We start from the raw sequence: 22,649 nt of genomic DNA on the forward strand, positions 1-22,649 counted from the left end.
ACTGAATAATTCTGAATAAAGGCAGAAAAGTTATGGGATCGAATACTAGGCCTCTTCCGTACTTGAACCGCAAGAAAAAATCATCCAGACCAGATTTTCTAAAATACCATATCTTTTTCATAGCATTAGAAGCAAAACGTAGAATCTCATCACTTTTCAAGCCGTTACCCTTTCAGTGCTGACTAATAAAAAATGCTGGAGATAATAAAAATGTTTTTCTAAATTCCACCCCAGTGCGTTGAATAAGGCATACTGTTTTAGTGTCTACACTGGGGTGCGGTGTATCATTAGTTACTAATCTGTAGGTGTACGACAGGTGCTGACATCTTTCAATAGAGATATAAACTAATTACTAATAACATGAATACACTGCGATGCGGCGTACTAGCAAAAATCCATCACCGATTTATACACCGCACTGCGGTGTAGATGTACAGAAAGGGTTAGAAGGTAAATACTAATTTCCACAATAAATTGCTAGGAATATCCATGGTTCCCACAGTTACATGAATTAAAATTTTCCAGGTTTCTCCCAAATACTTCATGGGTGATTTTTCAATTTTCCCAAATGGAAATGAACACACACCATCATGCTAGTCAACATTTTAGCGGTGACTGGTTGATAAAGATTATTTTCAAGAGAAATCGCTGAAGAAAGTCGCCCTTGGCAAATGCGATACGTAAAATGTAAATGAATTTCCCAAATATTTCCCCGATTTGAGAAAAATTCTCAAATTCCCAAATATTTCCAAACAGGGAATCGTAATCATTTCAAAATTCCCAAATTTTTCCCAATTTCCCTGTTCTGTGGGAACCGTGATAATCGAGGGCTAGTAGCGCGCGAGCCCTGATGTCGAACGTACGCCGAGAATCCGCGTCGAAAAAAAAAAACAAAAAAACATTTAAGGTCGAATCGCCATAAACGAAAACGACGAAGCATTTAGTTTGATGAAACGGGACGCAAACAGTCGGTCGCTTAATTAACGTTAATTACGATATTAACGAGTAAACGTTTAGATCGTAAACAAGGTCAATAAGACAGTTAATTGGTTAATCGGGTCATTAACGAGCTTTAAATAACGGATAGTTCGTGTATATGTATTGTATTTATACGCTAACGCTGGTGAATTCAACAGGATGAATTCCCGAACTCAAACTTGACTCGTCTCGACAATACGGTTTTGATTTCAAAACCAGCCTCAAAAACCAAAAGAGATTTTTTCGAAAAAGGAAAAATTAGTAACTGGTGGCTTAACCCTTTCAGTGCATCTACACCGCAGTGCGGTGTATAAATCAGAGATATATTTTGCTAGTACATCGCACTGCAGTGTATTGATGTAATTAGTAATTATCTCTCTTGAAAAATGGCAGCACGTGTCAAACATAGTGAAATACAAGTAACTAACGATACACCGCACCACAGTGTAGACGCACTATAGTGTTATTCCCGTTATTAAACACGGCATTATCTCCAGCACTATAGGGTATTAACTAGTCAGCACTGAAAGGGTTAATGGGATACCAGCACTCACCAGATGGCGCAAGACATCAGTCATTTGTAGCGAAAATGAACTGATTTTCAACTGGATTTTTAGGCTTCAAAATAAAAAAAGATATCGAACAAGTCATCGAATGGATATAAGATTCGCTTTATCGCTAAGCGTACGGTTTTGATTTCATTAGAAATTGATTTCCTTATAAGAGAATTTGACTCTGATGTAATTGAAATGTAGAAGGAATTGAAGCGCGGTAACCCAGTACCGCTGGCGACACCTGGTGAAATCCTCACTTGCCACAGTTGGATTGCGGGAGCCTAAATATTCGTTGCAAAGTTCATCGAAAATGTACTAATTTTGACAACTGAGACGACACCACCAGGATTAGGATTAGGATTGAGATTTTATTTACACTCCAACCATTTCTCCAACCATTTCTAATGTACTTGTACCTTGGAACTGGAACTTATATTATAATGTATATTAATATTTGGAATAAACATCTTTATAACTGAAAAAAAAAACCATTTCTATGGTACATGGAGGGAGACTTATACAAAGTATACAATATTTACGATTAATAGAAAGTATAAACTTGTTATGATAAAATATAACAAAGTTATTAACAATATATACATACACTATTTACAACATACTAATTATTGGAGGGATCTATATACATCTAAGCCTTTTTTAATGAATTTTGCAAGGTGGATTGTAGGATTTTTTAGAATATCGAGATTTCCAAAAGAGTTCAGATTCAAAATATTTTCACGGATTTCATTCAGTAGGTTGCAGTTAAAAATAAAATGCTATTCATCACCTAAAACATTACGAGCCGAACATAACCTATCATTTCTATCTAACGGAAGATTTGATAATTTATTTACAGGCAAGAGATAAGACCCGATTGACCTGTTGCTCGTCACGCCATCTGGTGGGATAGCTGGTGTTGCGGGTTCCCCATTGATGCAGTACTTGATACCAGGTGGATGCTCAATGAGGACTCTACGTTCGACTGTGGCAATCGAGGATTCCACTTGTGGCAAGCGAGGATCCGCCAAGTGTCGCTAGTGTGCACTCAAAAAACAACTCCCGGATTTCTTCTCAGATTCAATTAAAGTCTATCCATAATTTCGCAAATTCTTTGAATGATGATTATTAAAATCCACCTTATGTATGAACCTAAAGATCATCTGAGTTTATCGAGGGGAGTGATTTGCCTAATTTCTGATGAGGGAGGCTAAAAATCTCGATGAAAGTTCATTGAAAATGAACTAAATTTTGACGGGGTCGTCGCACTGTTACGCACGCCATCTAGCGGGATAGCTGGTGGCACGAAGTCCTCATTGCCACGAGTGAAATATTCGATTGTTTATAATACCTCAGCTTACTAATACATCTACATATGACACTAATGCACCGGTTATAAAAGGTTTGGAACGCGAACTTTTAAAAGGAGTCAGATCAAGTGACTGGTTAGGATTATATTCGACAATGAAAGCGCGCGGAGCGAGTCATCAGTCGCCAGTCGAATACAGATAGCATTTCGGATGAAAAATTACGCGAAGCGCTCGCGGCTTACACACTCCCTGACGGTGTGTGTCGATGACACCTCCTTTCTCATCAGCGCCAGTAAGAAATAAGTGTTTTAGCAGAGTGTTTGTGACACCAGATTCCATTAGGATGAAAGCCCGCCCTTTAAACGTGAATAAACACATTCATCAACGTTTTTTAGTCGCGGCGTGGCTGCGGATGACGGGGTGGGGGGTGCGGGGTTCCTACTCGAACTGGCTCAATAAACTAAACTAGACCAAGAGACATTGTAGTCTTGTGCCATAGGCCTGTGCAATTCACCCATTTAGGTTATACTGTCCAACCCCTTTACACAGGATTTCGGACTAATCCGGGCAATTTTTGCATTCCACTAGCATACAAGAAAATTACGTTTTATCTCAATTTCCCGTGAACTGGGTGAATTTTGTTGGTCGCAAATGATCCGAATCAAGTGGATTCATCTGTATAGCCAATCCAATAATTAAACGAGACCATTGGCCGACCAAGACCGGTCTAAGCTCATTTTGGTTCTATAACCGATTTAACAACCGAAGCCCATTCCAATTCTATAATCAATCTAACAACTTATGACTGGTCTAAAACCCATTCCACTATAAAACAACTTTAGATCAGTCTTAGTTTATTTCGGTTCAATAACCAGGTTAACAGCGTAAGACATGTTCAAGATTACTTAGATTTAAGACCATCTTCTAAGTCATCGATCTCCAACTGGACTCATAGTTTCAACTAATAACTCATGATTTAACCCTTTCAGTGCTGACTAATCAATACCCTATAGTGCTGGAGATAATTTGAAAATTTTAAAAAATTCCACCCTAGTGTGTTGAATAACGGGAATACCACTATAGTGTGTCTACACCGTGGCGCGGTGTATCGTAAGTTACTAATATTTCTCTATGTTTGACAGGTGCTGCCATCTTTCAATGGAGATAAAAACTAATCACTTATTACATCAATATACCGCAGTGCGGTGTACTAGCAAAATACATCACCGATTCATTCACCGCACTGCGGTGTAGACACACTGAAAGGGTTAATTGAATTGTCGAAGTCAGCGATAATGTAGTCTCCTTAGCAACTTCATCACAATTTCACCGAATCAGTGAAGTCATCGAGAATGAGAAGGCCCTGTAAATATTGAGATAATCTCGGGGATCAGTTAATCCCTACAGTCAATCAGACACTAGTAGAATTACAACGCTAATTGTGTATAGTAGTGTCACTAAGTGCTAAACCGCAGGTGTTCTATTTATCGATGTGAATCTATCAAATATTCAAAAGCCGGCTACTGTTTCACGAATTGGATGAATAATCAATGTTAATTTCAGAGACTGGGGGATAGGATGGGGGAGAGACGAGTGCGAGTGAGTAAGGTGTAGAGGATTGAAAAAAGAGAACTGAACTGCAAAATATGCGAAAAGGGAAAGATCCTGTAAAAGGGGGGGGGGGGTTGGGAAAATGATGAAAGGGAAGGAAGAGGTGAGGAAAAAGTTGGGAAAATGATGGGAGGTGGAAATATGGCTGGATAAGATTGTGAGAGGGGTTTGATAGGTGGGGTGAGGCAAGGAGAACAGGATGGGTCGGTTTAACCCTCTCATGCCGTATACGGTCATATCGATCAGATTTAGCTAACTCACCAGACCTTCGTAAAAAAGCGCTGCCTTTTAAATACTAACTTCATGTGAAACCAGGGGAAGGTCGGCCGTGCGACTGCCGTCGTTGTAAGAAGATCGCATCGTGTAGTGAGACTAACCCTACGTCTGGTCTAAGACATTCGAAGATCGCAATTTCATCGTTGAAGTGCATAGAAATTGTCGATTTCATGGAGAAAAAGAGGGGCACGCTGAACACCTTAACGGTCAAGAGTAAAGTTAAGTAAATCCAGGGCCCGGTTCTATAGACCGGTATTACCTTTAACCCTTTCAGTGCGTCTACACCGCAGTGCGGTGTATAAATCAGTGATAGATTTTTGTTAGTACACCGCACTGCGGTGTATTGATGTAATCGGTAATTATCTCTCTTGAAAAATGGCAGCACCTGTCAAACATAGTGAAATACTAGTAACTAACGATACACTGCACCGCGGTGTAGACGCACTATAGTGGTATTTCCGTTATTCAACACACTAGGGTGGAATTTTCTAAAGTTTTCAAATTATCTCCAGCACTATAGGGTATTAATTAGTCAGCACTGAAAGGGTTAACCCAGGGGCAAAGTAAATTGAAAATGAATTGAGTTAGCCCGCGGGTTAAAGGTAATACCAGTCTGTGAAACCGGCCCCAGAACTTAAGATTTAATCGCACTAATAAGATCTAAAATGACTTCAAACAATAAGATTGACCAGTTGTCGACTGATGTCCGATCTATTATCGACCAGTGTCTGATACAAACTTTCTGCCAAGTAACAGCCATTACCACAGAACAGAATCGTCATCGGTCATCATTCGATATTTCGATGTGCTGGAATATTTGTCACAGTAAATTGATCGTTTTGATGCGGCTGCGAGGGATGCGAGAGATGCGAGGGATGACCACCGTCTCCAGCCGAGACAAATTCCATCAACATAAATATTAATCAGAAACCGGTCGGGTCAAACTTCATCATCAAACGGACTGATCTTAGGAAGATAACAGCGAATATATATGCTAGTCTAAAAAACTATCCCTGTATCAAAGATCGAATCAAAAACCAGCCCCTGCAGGGTTTGGGTTAAAACAGGTCTATAAAACCAGCCGCTGCAGGGTTAAGGTTAAAACTGGTCTATAAAACCAGCCCCTGCAGGGTTTAGGTTAAAACTGGTCTATAAAACCAGCCGCTGCAGGGTTAAGGTTAAAACTGGTCTATAAAACCAGCCCCTGCAGAGTTTAGGTTAAAACTGGCCTAAAAAACCAGCCCCTGCAGGGTTTAGGTTAAAACTGGTCTATAAAACCAGCCCCTGCAGGGTTTAGGTTAAAACTGGTCTCTAAAACCAACCCCTATAGCGTTCAAGTAAAACCAGTCTGTAAAACCAACCCTAAAACATGTAAACCTGAAATCTAAAAACCCATCTACAAAACCAGGCCAAAAGTTACAACTAAAACTGGTTACCAATGAATCGAGCCTCTGCAGGTTAAATGAAATGAAAACATGTCCATAAAACCAGAGAATCAAACGTTAAGAATTCAAAGAAATCTAAAGACTATTGATAATCAATGATGGTCGCGTCATTTCCGAGGATATTTTTTTGATTTACGGATCGCGGTAAGTAATTCGATAAACAAAAGTTACACCTTTCGCTTCCTATTGATTTTCTTCATTACGGAATACCGCGCGGCGATCTACGACCTAACAATGGTTGTCGTAGCGACCCGGGTTGCCGAGGATTTTTTACGTCGCGGAATTTTATCGACGCCGAGGAATTCGCCGAGATTACTAAATAACGCGGGTTATTGGATGTCCCGAACGAATAGGAATTCAAATTTGTTTTTATTGCTACGTAATTTTCTTACAGCGCGGCGCTTAACCCTTTCGGTGCGTGTACCCCTACGATACGGTGTATAATCCCCCCGAACTATATTGCGCTTACCCCCTAGTGCGGCGTATGCACAGAATTATCAATAAGTAACAATTATTGAAAGATATCAGCAACTGTCAACCCTTTCAGTGTGTATACCCCACAATGCGGTGTATTATCCACCCTTACTTTATTGTGCCTACCCCGTAGTACGGTGTATACACGGAAAAATCTATAAGTCAGAACTATTGAGAGATATCATCAGCACCTGTCAACCCTTTCAGTGTATACCCCACAATGCAGTGTATTATCCACCAACACTTTTTCATGGCTACCCCATAGTGCGATGTATACATTGAATTGGCAATTCATAAAGATTATTGGAAGATATCAGCACCTGTCAAACATTGTAAATATTTGTAACTAACAATACGCCGCACTGTGATGAAGACACAGCATCGTGGTATTCCCATCATACACCGTACTACGATGAAATTTTCCACCAAAAAAAGCAAATTTTAAGGTATGAAACTTCTTTTGTTTCCAGAGGTTGAAATATCAATTAAGCCGGAACTGAAGAATCTATCGTCATGGAAATATACTAAATATATCCCTGCACCCTGAGTAAGAAATTACTGGAACCAGTTCAGCCGTCTACTGCGAACAAGCCGGTATATCAATTTCGAAAAAAAAATCTAAGAACTAACCTTTAGAAAACGAACTTTTCAAAGTAGCTTACGAAAGAGCTAACGAAGTGAATAAAACGAGCTCCTTCTTAAACGGACCTTCGAAAGAACCTTTAAAAATAACGACTTTGACCTCGAAAATGAGCCTAAAGATCAATACCTACAAAAAGACCTACGTAAAATGAAAACTCGGACATGTTTTAATTGGTCTCTACCGATTCCGAAATTCTCTTGTCGCGTTTGTTTCGACCAGAATACGCTCGACCTATTCGACAATAGCATAATCACTAAACCAGGCAAGAGTGGCCGAAAGAGATTTTTTCAGGTTTTGATCGGTCCCTACGGATTCAGGAATTCTCTTCTGTCGCGTTCGGTTCGACCAGAATACACTCTACGTATTGCGCAATAGCGTAATCAGTAAATCTGATAGAATTGGCCCCCGCCCCGGTAGAGGGTTTGTAATCCAGGGAATTATTACCATGTTTCTTCACCCGGCTGAATAGTTCATACCCTATAGTGCTGGAGACAATTTGAAATTTTTGAAAAATTCTGCCCTAGTGTGTTTACAGTGCATCTACACCGCAGCGCGGTGTATCGTTAGTTACTAATATTTCACTATGTTTGACAGGTGCTGCCATCTTTCAAGAGAGATAATTATTAAATACTAATTAAATCAATACACTGCAGTGCGGTGTACTAGCAAAAATCCATCACTGGTTTATACACCGCATTGCGGTGTAGACTCACTGAAAGGGTTAAATCGGAATACGTTCAATCAACCGCGAATATTGAATGACAACAACTTCAAAAGGAACCTCAAGAAAGAAACCTTACACTGTGGACGACGCACGTAATTACGTAAACCATCTCGGCGAATTCGTTTTTTCTTAATTCAGCGACTCGCGAATCGGTGAAAGTAAATGAATCGTGCCGCTCGATTCTTCTACGAATCGTGACGGTGTCGTCTTCGCACGTTTCGATTCCCAGCGCGCGCGCGTTCAAACAAAAGAACGGGCCCCATATTCGATTCACAACCGCGTCGTTACCACGACGATAATGACAACAATATAACTCATCACCGACGACGACGGCGGCGATATCGCCACGACGACGGGCGGACGATAATCAAAATCAAATAAACGAGGAATGCGATTAGTCGTAACGCGCGATCTCCCCGGCGATCGCTCGGTGATTGCTGCGGGACCGAGAGTGATCACGAGCTAAACAATTCATTACCGATTAAAGACCAGACTGATTGATACTACAAGCGCACTGGGTCTCTGAACGCGAGTCCGCGCAACGAGGAGGTTACGGAAAAAGAGATACAAACAAAACTATAAATCAATCTTCTATCATCAGAATTCGATTTCTACGATCTCGTCGACATTTCATCTGATTTGATCAGGGTCACCACAACCCTCAGGGGCGCATCCAACAAGTGTGCAGGGATGCGAAACGCTCCTAAAAATGTCCAAGTTGCCCAGAAACTTTTCAGGAAAATACCAAAAAACTCTTAATTCATAAACTTCTCCGTATTTCCACGAGTTAACATTTTCTGACGAGCTTTTTTTTCAGATTAAATTTTGATTATATGATATAGCTTTCGGGATCCACCCCTACCTAAATCAGACCCTAGATCCACCCCCCACTACCAAATTCCCTGTTTCCTGGTACTTAAGTACTTTTAAAGACCAAAAGTTGGCAGCCTTCATACATCTCTCACTAAGGTGTCACCAAATCGATCTTCATATAAGCGCTTTCTTATGTAGACCCACGCGGAAAAAACGATGACAGCCGTTTGTTCCAATGACATGGAATCTCGACGGCCGGCGCACTAGCCAGCCGATACCATTTATTCTATAACGGTGATGCAGTCTAGTGAAGGGTGATTTGTGATTTATTCTAATAATCAGTGATTGTGTGTCTAGACCAGTCGCCCGCCTGTTAGCTGTAACACTCGCAGAGATATGTCATTGTCACTGCGTATAACATACTTGCTAAACTTATATATATATATATATTGTATGTATATATATCATGTTTTGTAAGTTACATCTCTCGGGGGATGGGGGAGGGGAGAAGGGGGGAGCAAATGGGGAGTTAGTCGCGATAAACACTAAAAGCCTCTAAAATACGATTAAAGGCCTTGATTTCATTAGTTTGAATTGATGAATCCCGCCGGGCCTTGATGAGATGAGCAAAAATAAATTACCGACGAAAATTGAATTGCGCACGCAACGCTTAGAGCGCCATCTACACGACCCAGTTCAGTGGTTGCGCTATAAAATCATATACTCAGTTCTGAACCCGAATCCCCAGTTCGTGATCCAGTTCCACGGTTTAAGACGAATTTTCGACAATTCTGGACCCAGTTCCAGAGCGTATAACTCATTTCCACAGTTATGAACCCAGATCCACAGTTCTGGATCTATTTCCACAGTCTAGGACTGGGATCGACAATTCTGGACCTAGTTCCACAGTGCATGACGCGGTTCCCGAATCGTGGACTCAGTTCCACGGTTGCGGACCCAGTTTAAGAATTTATAACCTAGTTCCACAGTTCTTGACCCCTGTTGTGACAGTTCTGAACCAAGTTCCACAGTTCTGGACCCGGTTTGACAGTTCTAAAACTAGTTCCATAGTTCTGAAACCAGTTTCACAGTTCTAGATCCAGTTCCCTACTTCAGAACAAAACTCCGCAGTAACAAATTTATTATTTGCCTCAAGAATTCAAGTCTTTCGACTAGAATCTTGACTACTTCTTTGAGATTCATTCTCAAACTATAGCAGTTCTTGGTACAGTAGTTAGTTAGTTAGTAATGCATACCAGTTGTCTGCGGCTGCCAATTTGAGTTGAATTCATGATTAATGGGTTCAAACTAAACTTCAAGAACAACTTTCCCCTACCACAACATACACATACAACATTAACGAGCAGTTCATTCTACAGTTAAGGTCGAACTCTATGTCTAGGTGTTCTATGTAGGTAGCAGTAATTAGACCGTCCCTGCAAGCTGTAAGCAACTACCAGTCGGCCGGCAAACTTTGTTCAGCTAAAAATGGCCCACTGTTAGAGATTTCAAGACCATCTTCCCCAGGGGTCGGTTCCATAGTCACTTAAACCTTAAGACTGGTCTTAAGTTGTTAGATTGGCTATAGAACTAAGTTTGTCTTAGACCGGTCTTAAGTCTATGCCATGACTATGCAACCCGCCCTAGGGGCCATTTGCACAGTCGTGACGTAAGTCCAAAAGTGGTCTTAAATCTTAAGACTGGTCTTAAGTTGTTAGATTGGCTATAGAACTAAAGTTTGTCTTAGACCGGTCTTAAGTCTAAGCCATGACTATGCAACCCGCCCTAGGGGCCATTTGCACAGTCGTGACGTAAGTCCAAAAGTGGTCTTAAATCTTAAGACTGGTCTTAAGTTGTTAGATTGGCTATAGAACTAAAGTTTGTCTTAGACCGGTCTTAAGTCTAAGCCCTGTCTATGGAACCGGCCCCAGACCTGCTAGTATATTCAAACAGTGAGAACGTTTAAACCAACAAGCCCATTTGTTACTCGAATCTAATCAATAGTGAATGAGAGAAATTACTACATTTAAACTGTTACAATTCATTCGTTTTTCATTGAATCCCGTATTGATAAAGAAACGCGTGGCCGATAAGCATCATCCGAATTCCTTGAGTTTTCCGAGTTTTCAGTTAAAGAAACGATAACCACACTCAAACGTGGTGAACGGATAATAAGATAAAAATCCACTACCTACAGATTAAAAGAATTGAAAAACAAGAATTTTCTCACACCTGACGATGATCTCTAGGGTGAGATCGAAACGTCGTGTATTCTATATATTTTAGATTGAATAAATAAATACTTGCTTTTAAATTCTTTTAATCTGTGGATAGTGGGTTTTAGTCTTATTTCAGTTAAACTTTTCCCTGAATTTCTCGAGACTTTTCTGATTCCTCGGGTTTTCCAGATTTTCCGGGTCAACGGCCTTAAAACGACCTATGTGTCTGCCGTCCCACACCGGCCAGTTGGACGCGGGCCAAATTGTCCCCGCGCGATCGCGACTAGAATTAATTTCCACCTGTGCTCGCCCGCGACATTTTTAACGACATTTCTCTCGAGACTCTTCAAAAACCTTCTTCGAAAAACGTCGTTTTTTAATAACACGAGCAACAGGCTGATTGTCTGATTTGAAGTGCGTTCGACCGCCCCCTCGACAAACACTCCACAATGCCGATCCTTTTCGATAAAAATCGTAACTATTGTGCGTCTTATTTAATGTTTACTCGTGTTCAATTTGCGGTTCTTTCTCCGAGAGCGCGGAATCGAATTCATTCAAACATTCGTTCGTTTGTTCGTGATTTTTATCAACTCGCTTTTATATTTCTGTAATCGACGTCTGGTGGAATCGAGTGAAGTTTGATTGAACCCGCACAACTGTGGAACTAGATCCAGAGTCAAATTAAACCCCACAACTGTGGAACTGTTTCCAGAGACAAATCAAATCCACTCAACTGTGGAACTATTTCCAGAGACAAATTTAACCCACACAACTGTGGAACTGTTTCCAGAGTCAAATTAAATCCACTCAACTGTGGAACTATTTCCAGAGACAAATCAAATCCACTCAACTGTGGAACTATTTCCAGAGACAAATTAAATCCACTCAACTGTGGAACTATTTCCAGAGACAAATTTAACCCACACAACTGTGGAACTGTTTCCAGAGTCAAATTAAATCCTCTCAACTGTGGAACTATTTCTAGAGACAAATTTAACCCACACAACTGTGGAACTGTTTCCAGAGTCAAATTAAACCCACAACACAACTGTGGAACTGTTTCCAGAGTCAAAGTAAACCCACAACACAACTGTGGAACTGTTTCCAGAGACAAATTAAATCCGCTCAACTGTGGAACTGTTTCCAGAGTCAAATTAAACCCACACAACTGTGGAACTGGATCCAGAGTCAAATTAAACCCACACAACTGTGGAACTGGGTTCAGAGTCAGATTAAATCCACACAACTGTAGAACTGGGTTCAGAGTCAGATTAAATACACACAACTGTGGAACTGAGTTCAGAGTCAAATTAAACCCATACAATTGTGGAACTGTTTCCAGAGTCAAATTAAACCCACACAACTGTAGAACTATTTCCAGAGTAAAATTAAACCCACACAACTGTGGAACTGGGTTCAGAGTCAGATTAAATCCACACAACTGTCGAACTGGGTTCAGAGTCAAATCAAACCCACACAATTGTGAAACTGGGTCCAGAGTCAAATAAAACACAAACAACTGTGGAAATGGATCTAACTTGTGCACCAGTGGTTTGTATGGTCAATGCCCGATCGCTGTAAGCTATGTACATTGCATAAGCGCATAAAGGCTCAGACCAAACCTGACAAGATTTCTACCTCGAGTAGAAAAAAAAGGAAAATGTTTACAGGCTTACAACTTCCTGAACAAGCTTTTCCAATCTGCGAGAAGAAAAGAGAGAGAGTAAACAAGAATGTCGTTAAAAATAATATCACTAATTAGCTCGTTAAGATGAACTAGGATTGACAGCCAGGTAGCCTATAAGTAGGCCTATGCCGAATAGGCCTAGATGAATTTCACCAAACTAAATTTTAGAGAAATATTTTGAAAATCATAATTCTTTTTGATAATTCTCAGAAGTTCACTCACCATGTATTCGAAATTTCTTAATCTAAATTCAACATTTTCTATTAGATTCTCCAACAAATTGTCTACCAGATGAATTTCAAGTTCTTGACAAAACCGAAATTTTCCAATTTTTTAATAGAAATTACACCATTCAATTTTGAATCAAAGTCTTTAGAAAACTTCTAAAACTTCTAAAAACTTCTTCTTAGAAATCTTATACTTATCGTTCAAAATTTTTCAATCGAGATTGCTGTTCAAAATATCCGATCGAACTTTGCAGTCTAATTTTTAGATTCAATATCTCCAAATCGAAACTTAAATCCAAATTTTCACCAAATTTCTACGAAAATTTGTCGATTAAACCTTTCTAACAAATTTTCGAGGTAAAACTTAAAATCTGATTACGATTGCAACGCGTGCTACAATAAACGACCTTCATATTTCTAGCCCTAGGTTTTGTTCGTTGTTATTCTATTTCGGCGCGTCGTCCTTCACGAGAGCTCGGTATTTTTGAAAGCTTGTTAACAAGCTGAACGCGGCTGCTGGCTGCTCGCGCTGGCTGCTCTCTCGAGCCGAGGAAAGGTGGGGGGGAAAATGACTGGAAAAACAAGCGGCGTCGTTGAATAGACGTTCAAACAGCTAGATATCTATACTTTACAAGATGCCTGCGGCTAAAAATACTGAATTACTGAATACAGCATCAAACTGTTGTATATTATTGAATGAAATGAGCTGAGATGTTTTTACCCTCAGTTACAACCTACATTTGTCTGACATATGCATCATCATCGTACAGATCTTTTCATATCCTTTCTCCGCCTCTCGCCTCCTCTCATCCTCCCTATAACCTCCCCTATAACTCTCATTTCTCACCCTCCCTATAACCTCCCCTATAACTCTCATTTCTCACCCTCCCTATAACCTCCCCTATAACTCTCATTTCTCACCCTCCCTATAACCTCCCCTATAACTCTCATTTCTCACCCTCCCTATAACCTCCCCTATAACTCTCATTTCTCACCCTCCCTATAACCTCCCCTATAACTCTCATTTCTCACCCTCCCTATAACCTCCCCTATAACTCTCATTTCTCACCCTCCCTATAACCTCCCCTATAACTCTCATTTCTCACCCTCCCTATAACCTCCCCTATAACTCTCATTTCTCACCCTCCCTATAACCTCCCCTATAACTCTCATTTCCCATCCTCCCTATAACCTCCCCTATAACTCTCATTTCCCATCCTCCCTATAACCTCCCCTATAACTCTCATTTCCCATCCTCCCTAGAACCTCCCCTATAACTCTCATTTCCCATCCTCCCTACAACCTCCCCTATAACTCTTTCTTTTCCCTGTCTTCTCCCTCTCTGCCTCTTATCTACCTCCCTCACCTCCATCTACTTTCTCCTCATTCACTTCCTCACCTCCTTAATCTCCTGTCATCACACTCCGTTCTCTTCTCATTCCTCTGACTCTCATTTCTCTCCTCGCTCACTCTTTCTTTCACCTCATCTCCTCTCTCCCATTTCTCATTCTTTCTTTCATACGTCTTTTCTTAACATCCACCCACCCACCACTCCCTCTCCCTCTCCCTCTCCCTCCCCTCTCCCTCTCCTGGCTTGCCCTCTCCCTCACTCCCTCTGTCTCCCTTCCTCTCTCTCCCACTCCTGCCTTGCCCTCTCCTTCATCTCCCTCTCCCTCTCCCTTTCTCCATCTCCCTCTCTTTCTCTCAAATATTCATTGAAAATACATATTCTTCAAACCATCAAAATAAATGATATTGCCCGCACTGAGAAATGAACGTAAGTCGGAGCAGATTTATGACCCCTCACGTTTTGCTAAGATAACAATATTGCGTAATCATCGTGTTCAACAATTTTAGTTGCTCAGATAAATTATCCAAATTCTCCAAATTTTCTTGGGGAGGCCAGCAAAAAGCCCTCACGCTGACAGCGCGCGCACTCCATGGTCCTTAATCTATAGGCCAACATGTAACTTAACTTGTAGGCCTATTTGACTATGCCTAGAAAGATTTGAACCACCTTCTAGCTCAGCCCCCGTTACATCAGCGCGCAGAGCAACGTTGCTCCTATAGACCGATATCCGCCTGTTCTCAACACAAACGTACGCGGGGCTTCGATATGTGAAACATATGGTTTCAACTGTGAAAAAACAGTTGCTCGAAACATTTCCGAAAGGCGAAAAAAAAACACCACGTATATAGATACAGGTGTTCTAAACATATATATATATAAACCTCCTCACTAAATCTGCTCTTTTTACCGGCGCTAAAATGGTCGAAAGTAAATTTCTTGAGTCGATAAACGTTTAGTTAAAAATAATTCCTAGACCGGGTCTTATTTCGATTAGGCTTGGAACACACGGATTTCAGCTACAGTCAACCGAACGCAAAACCATAGCCACGATCACGCGCGCTTTTTTCACCCGGAACAACTGTTCATACGGGGGCCAAATGGACCCGTGCCCGTTGGACCAGGCCCCCGAGCAAAATTTTACCACGGGACGAATGATTGTGTTTGAAAGTTTAAATTTCGGTTAAAACCCAACAGTAGAATCCGGCAACTACAGAAACAGATTCAGTTCCCATAGTTCTCAGGATTAAGTTTGACCGTGGACTAGACTGAGTCCATGGTTTGACCCTATATATATATATATATATATATATATATATATATATATATATATATATATATATATATATATATATATATATATATATAGTTACGTCGAAATCAGGCAATTACCGAAAGCTTCGATTGCGGCTATAATCTGATGTAATATCGAGCTGATGATCTGGTAACAGTATCTCAACCGGTAACAAGTTTCATCAGTAATCAATGATCCATTTAGGTAAATAGAGCAGTTATGAATATATCGGCGTGAGTGTTCTGATGTAACGGCACAGAAACCGGAATGAATTAATTATTTATACAGAGCTTCGAGTAGCTCAACAACATAACACATAATAGACACATTCAATTCTTCCATAATTATCCACTTATGTCCGCACCACGTTAGGGAACTTACAAAAAAACTTTAATCCTACAAAAAGATTTAATCCTATAGTCACTTTTACTGTACCCCTGGCATGATAACAACATCGAACACAATCTCATCTTCAACGAACCCTAATCGATAAAAAAAAAATCTCTTCTAGAAATCTGTTTTTTACATAAAACAAGAAACAATGAAAAACTCGAACTTGGCCTTCACAAATTTACCCTTCGATATGAAACAAACGCACAAACTCGTCGTAGCGAATTTAAGCAAATGAAAAATGACAATTGTCAATGAATTTTACGTGGCTCTGACCTGTCAGCCGCCCGTCGGGTGTGTTCTAAATATTTAGCCTGGAAACCCAAATTCCCGTATTCGGCCTGTTGAACTGGATCGAGCCTTCACGGTGATCAATCATTCGCGAGTCGACAATTAACATCGTTTCGCTTTTAAAACAGATAATCCTCGCTCGCCGGGGACGCCTTCACTTCAAACAACGGCGCGAACAGACGTCGGCTTAATTTGACTCCGGAGTCAAAACGAGCGCAATCGTGAATATCTAACCGAAATGGCTGACACTCCCAGAAATGGCTGACACTCCCAAATTCAATTCGTTATTTTGCCATGAAGATAAAACTTTTCAAACAATTGATAATTTACTGATCTTAATTGGTAAAAAAATAAGAGGTTCAAAGCATTTAAACGAGGACTAAAATGTAATCGGTTAAGGTGACCTATTCTAAAGAAATGACGCGCAATAGTAAGTGCCCTTTGTCCAGCTAGAATTGTAATACAACAGACATGAACTGTGGAACTGGTTCCAAAACTCATTTCTACCAATTAAAATGCAATTTTGTCAGTTGCATTACGATTCTAGCTGGCCAAAGAACTATTGTGCGCAATTTCTTTAGAATAAGTCACCTTAACCAATTACATTTTAGTCTTTTAGATGCTTTTAAACCTGTAATTAACATACTTTTTACCATAGCTTCATGTTTAACTTTAGTTTTATCGTTTTCTAATTCATGCATCTTATTTTGTATAGGTCGGTAAGGCAAACTTTGGCAGACCAGTGAAATCAGTCGTGGCAGACTAGTGGAACCAGCTCTGACAGACATGCGAAACCAGCCCCAGTGAAATCAGCCCTGACAGTCTAGTGGAACCAGCCCTGACAGGCTAGTGGAACCAGCTCTGACAGACCTGCGAAACCAGCCCCAGTGAAATCAGCTCTGACAGACCTGCAGAACCAGCCCCAGTGAAATCAGCCGTGCCAGGCCAATAAAACCAGTCAAGCTGGAAGTATATTCTATACACTGCAGAGACATTAGAATGCACACATACCTGTCATTGAAGAGGTTGGTCCGGTAGTAAACGCCGTATTCTCGACGACCCCGTCACGTGACTGCATGTACGCCGTAAAATGTCCGTTGGTTTTCAGTTTCGGCCGATGATGCGACATCAAAGCCGTGTCACTGTTCTGACGTAAGTGATTGCCGTTAGCCTGATGATCCGGAGAGTTATAGACTACAAAAAAAAGAATCGAGATTTAGAATTTAAAAGTGAGATTCAAAAATATGTTTAGGGTGCGCACAAGTTCGCGCAAAGATTAAGGTAATCTTTCGGATGCTCAACTTTCAAGTCATGTTCTAATTTGACTCTGACCGTTAATGGAATTCCTTTTAATGAAAATCATTTTTGATAAGGGATGTGCTGGCACTATTGCTCTGTGGCAGGTGAGGATTCTCCGAGGAGCTGCTAGGTGTCACTAGTGCACAGTAGGACATCACCTACTGTGGCAATAAAGGATGGCAGGTGAGAATCCACCAGGTGTCGCTAGTGTACAGTAGGACATCAATTGCCGCGACAATAGAGGATTCCACTCATGGCAAGAAGGATGTAGCAGGTGTCGTTAGCGTTCAATAGGACATATACTACGGCAGCAATAGTGGATTTTACTTGTGGCAAGCGAGGATCCACCAGGTGTCCTTGCGTGCAGTATCACATCGACATTTTGAAGTCCATTTCAAATATTCGTATATCGAACGTAGATATTAATTTTTCAGACGTGGATCGATCCCGCGAGTTAAGCGTGCCGCGCCTATTTGTCAGCTGCAGCGTCTACTCTATTCCTTGCTCAATACGTGAAACGGAAGACACTTTTAGCGGACTCTGCCTCTATTTGTGTTTAGTTAATGGAGAACAAATATGTGAGTGACACGCGCGCAGTCAGTTCCGCTCACAGCTACCGCGACGTTAAATGGACAGTCTTTAATAGAACATGCAAATATGATTATCAATGACGTGACGCGAGGGAGAGAGCGGTTGACAAGTCGAGAGAGAGAGAGAGAGAGAGAGAGAGAGAGAGAGAGAGAGAGAGAGAGAGAGAGAGAGAGAGAGAGAGAGAGGGCAGAAAGGGTGGACAGGGAGTGACATTGACAGGAGCAATGAAAGAGGACAAAGAATTGACGAGGAAGCAAGAGAGAGGAAGAGAATGAACAGGTGGACACTCTGGAGTAGGAGATGGGTAAAAGAGTGGAGCGAGAGTGCCAGGGGCCGATTTAGGGAGGGGGGGGTGGTCTCAGGGGTACGGACACCTGCCTTCCCGTCGAGGTTGCCCCAAGATCATTAAAACCTCAAAGATTCGGCCTCATCCTCTCAGAAATCGCAACCTTTGGATGTATTTCTTCAAAAATATCTACAATCGATGGAGGGACAAACCCCAATAGAAGCGTTTGACTTGGCAGCTTCAGCGGAGAAATGACTTTTATTTTCTTCTGGATTTCCCACGATCCGCCCCTGGGAATATAGAGAAGGGGAGTGCAGACTGGATACGGAGGGGATGTAAGAGAGGTGGGGGGAAAGGAGGAAATCGGAAAGCAGGAACGAGGGAGGAGCGAGGGAGAGCAGAAATGGGGAGTGGAGAAGAGAAAGGAAGAGGGGACAGAATGGGAAGAGCGAGAAAGGGAGGGAGATTGCAGATGGGATAAGGAGACGAGCTGTAGAGAGGAAGGATATTAGAAAGGGAGAGATATTGAGAAGTCGTGAGAAGAAAAGAGGAAAGGGAAGAGAGAGGGAAGGATGAGAGATGAACAAAAGTAATTTCGAACGAACACACGAAACTAACCATAACTTTCAACTCAATCGGGACGAGTGACGATGAAAAAAATTAAAATCCCCTAAAAACAAAAAAACATTTCTAAAAAATCTTCGAGAAATAGACAGACGCGACTTACTTTCGGTTTCGCAGAGCGGGCATTCGTCGCTGTTGAACATACAGGAATAGCAGCGCTCGTGTCCGCACGTGTCGATCAGTTTACGTTTCTTGCCCTTATCGAACGGCATGTGACAAGACGGACAGATCATACCGGCGGCGCCGGCGCCACCGCCGTTTAAATCCATCGTATTTAAACTCAAACTACGGATCACGTGAACATCTGCAAAAACAAAATTATAGAACAAAAATTTACATTTTTCAGAATTCCAAAAATGTATGAAAAAAATTTATTCGCTTTTACTCTTTCAATGCTGACAAATTAATACCCTATAGTACTGGAGATAATTTGAAAATTTTGAAAAATTCCACCCTAGTGTGTTGAATAACGGGAATACCACTAAAGTGCGTCTACACCACGGTGCAGTGTATCGTTAGTTACTAGTATTTCACTATGTTTGACAGGTGCTGACATCTTTCAATAGAGATAATTACTAATTACACCAATACACTGCGGTGCGGTGTACTAGCAAAAACCATCTTTTTTGCCCATGATTTTTACCCCGCACTGCGGTGTAGACGAACTGAAAGGGTTAACCTTTTCACCAACAATCTTTTAAATTTCTTTTTTCAAATACAGATTGATATTATTTCCATTACAGATTTATCGGCATGATTTGAAACATTTCAAAATAATATACCGAAATTATCATTCTGTATATTATTTTTTGGACGGTCATAAAAATCATAGGAAGTATAGTGTGTACAGAGAGAAATAAGCTTGTATTTCAATAAGGGGCTAAATGTACCAAGTCTCTCTAAATCTGTAGCATTTTGTCAGAATGAAAACTTTCACACAAAAATTTCAAAAACTTTAAAAAGACGTACGCCTGTATTCAAATTTTTTCCCAAAAAAATTTTTCTTCAACGAAAAGTCTGAACACGAGAATTTCGCGAAAAATGGTTCGCTGACTGTATTTTTCATGAAAGCTTTTCTTGAAAGATATCTTAACAAAGATGGTTCCATTCTTAGAAATTCTCCCGCAAATTGGCCATTTAGAATATTAAGAATATCTAAACTAACTACCTTTCAGAAAACGGTATTTCAAACAATTTGTTTTTCAAAAAAAAATTTCAAAGTTTCGTCATCGCAAAATCGAACATTTTCGGCAGGGAATGAAATTCGAAATCTACGAGAAGAAAATACTCTCAGAAGTGGAAGATTTCCCGACGGTTAAAAATCGTCGACAACAAAATTAATTAAAACTTTTCATCGAAAAGATGTTTCACTCAGAATCGAAAACCGATGAATTTCGCGAAGAAATATTAGCGAAATAGATTTTTAAACCCTTAAATTCTGAGAGCCAGCATCCCGGATAAAGCGTGAAGTTGGACAAGTGGAGTTCGTTTTCAGTTTTTTTCTAACCCTATGGTCACATTCTAACCACGGAACTGGGTCAATAATTGCAGAACTACATCCAAAATTGGCTGGAATTGGCTCCTTGAATCTGATGGCATCGCTACACCGTAGAACTGAGTCCAGTCCTGTGGAACTGGATTCTGAACTAAGGAACAGGACCCTGAACTGTGGATCTGGATCCTGAACTGTAGAACTGAGTCCAGAACTGTGGAACTGGATCCTGAACTGTGGATCTGGATCCTGAACTGTAGAACTGAGTCCAGAACTGTGGAACTGGATCCTGAACTAAGGAATGGGATCCTGAACTGTGGAACGGAGTCCAGTCCTGTGGAACTGGATCCTGAACTAAGGAACCGGATCCTGAACTGTAGAACTGAGTCCAGTCCTGTGGAACTGGATCCTGAACTGTGGATCTGGATCCTGAACTGTAGAACTGAATCCAAATCTGTGGAACTGAGTCCAGATCTGTGGAATTGGATCATGTTTCTCATAAATTATTAACTTAAATTATTAATTCAAATCGAATCAACATAAACTGAGACGAAATCACATCGATACGAGTGTTTTTAAAACTAATTTTTAAAACATGCCCCAGACATAGCTGTTATTCGATAATCTCAAATACATTCAGTTCCCGCGGGAAGCTTTTTTTCACGCGGCAAGATTTTTCCTTTCCTAGTCGGTGGAAAACTTGCTTTTTTACGTCTGACAAGAAAACATTCGACGACGACGAGGCCGCCGCGTCACTCGCCCAAACACAGCTCTCTAAATAGGTAAATAGGTGCATGCGTATTTTTTCCAAATACAATACACAATATAGTAAGCCTAGTTCGGCTTCTCGTCGTATTCAGACTACACTCTGTTCTATATTCCCAACTGATTTCATGAATGGAATACGTATTTGATCGTGAATGAAACGCGACGTTTATTCGTGATCTCCGCAACTCTCCCCTCACCTGCCCCCTCAATCTGCACTCAACTCTCCCCTCACCTGCCCCCTCAATCTGCACTCAACTCTCCCCTCACCTGCCCCCTCAATCTGCACTCAACTCTCCCCTCACCTTCCCCTCATTCTGCACTCAACTCTCCCCTCACCTTCCCCTCAATCTGCACTCAACTCTCCCCTCACCTGCCCCTCAATCTCCATCCCCTTCACTCTGCCTGCCCTAAATCACACTCCCCTTTCCCTCTCTCCCTCCCTCTTGCCTTGTCAGTTCTGCATTTCCCTGCTCAACCTCCCTTCTACCTTCCCCCAACTGCCCTCCCTTTCACGCTCTATCTTTCTTCTCTCTTTCCATCATCTGCCAGCCCCTCCCATACCTACTTACCCTCACCTAAATCTCCCCTGACATTCCGCTCTCTCCCCTTACTCCCTATCCCCTCTCTCTTCTCCCCTCACCTCATCAAACCACATTCTCCCTCGACAGGGATTCGAATCTGATGGCATCGCTACACTCAGCCACGGCACGAACCCCTGCCACACTTGACCGGGTGTGCAGGTTTTAGTACGCAAAAACTTGTGGCACCAATCAGATTGCTCGTTGTATAATCACTGAGGTAAATTTCACCGAAACACTATAAATGGTAAAACCGGGGCCAAAATGAAACGGGATATCCGATTGGTTAATAATGACATCATCTAAGCCGCGCGTGTAGCTGCGTACTCGGTCTAGTGTAGATCCAGAACAGCATCCTGTTCTCGAATCCATGCCTGGGAAGGATGATCAAACCGATCTATGCAATAAGTATTCCTCTAACCCTATCAATGCTGACCAATTCTTACCTCATAGTTCTGGAGATAATTCTAAAATTATTGAAAACAGCGCAATGAACAGCAGGTGACTACTTGTGTCTAGTAGATATTTCACGATGCTTGACAGGTGCTGCCACCTTTCATAGAGATTATAATTACGTAATCATTACGTAAATCAATAGTGAAGTTCATCAATAATTTATACACCGCACTGCAGTGTACACATGCATACCGCGCATCGCATGGCTTGCCCGATTGTCCTTATCCCCTTGTTTACAAATTGTATTTACGAAAAAGTATTTACAAATTATCTG

General features: G+C 41.2%; 1 protein-coding gene across 1 annotated transcript in view; it reads right to left on the bottom strand.

Annotated features, from left to right (window-relative positions):
• The window catches only part of LOC141907897 (protein TANC2-like), a 112,662-nt gene that overhangs the window by 45,105 nt on the left and 44,908 nt on the right, over positions 1–22,649 (bottom strand). Inside the window, exons 3-4 of the mRNA XM_074797652.1 lie at positions 19,185–19,385; positions 17,293–17,475 (exon numbers count right to left, since the gene is read on the bottom strand). Of these exons, the coding sequence (XP_074653753.1) occupies positions 17,293–17,475; positions 19,185–19,350 (349 nt within the window). The 5' untranslated portion in view covers positions 19,351–19,385. The remainder of the gene's footprint in view (positions 1–17,292; positions 17,476–19,184; positions 19,386–22,649) is intronic.

Source organism: Tubulanus polymorphus, chromosome 6, assembly GCF_964204645.1.
Source record: "Tubulanus polymorphus chromosome 6, tnTubPoly1.2, whole genome shotgun sequence".
NCBI lineage: Eukaryota > Metazoa > Nemertea > Palaeonemertea > Tubulaniformes > Tubulanidae > Tubulanus > Tubulanus polymorphus.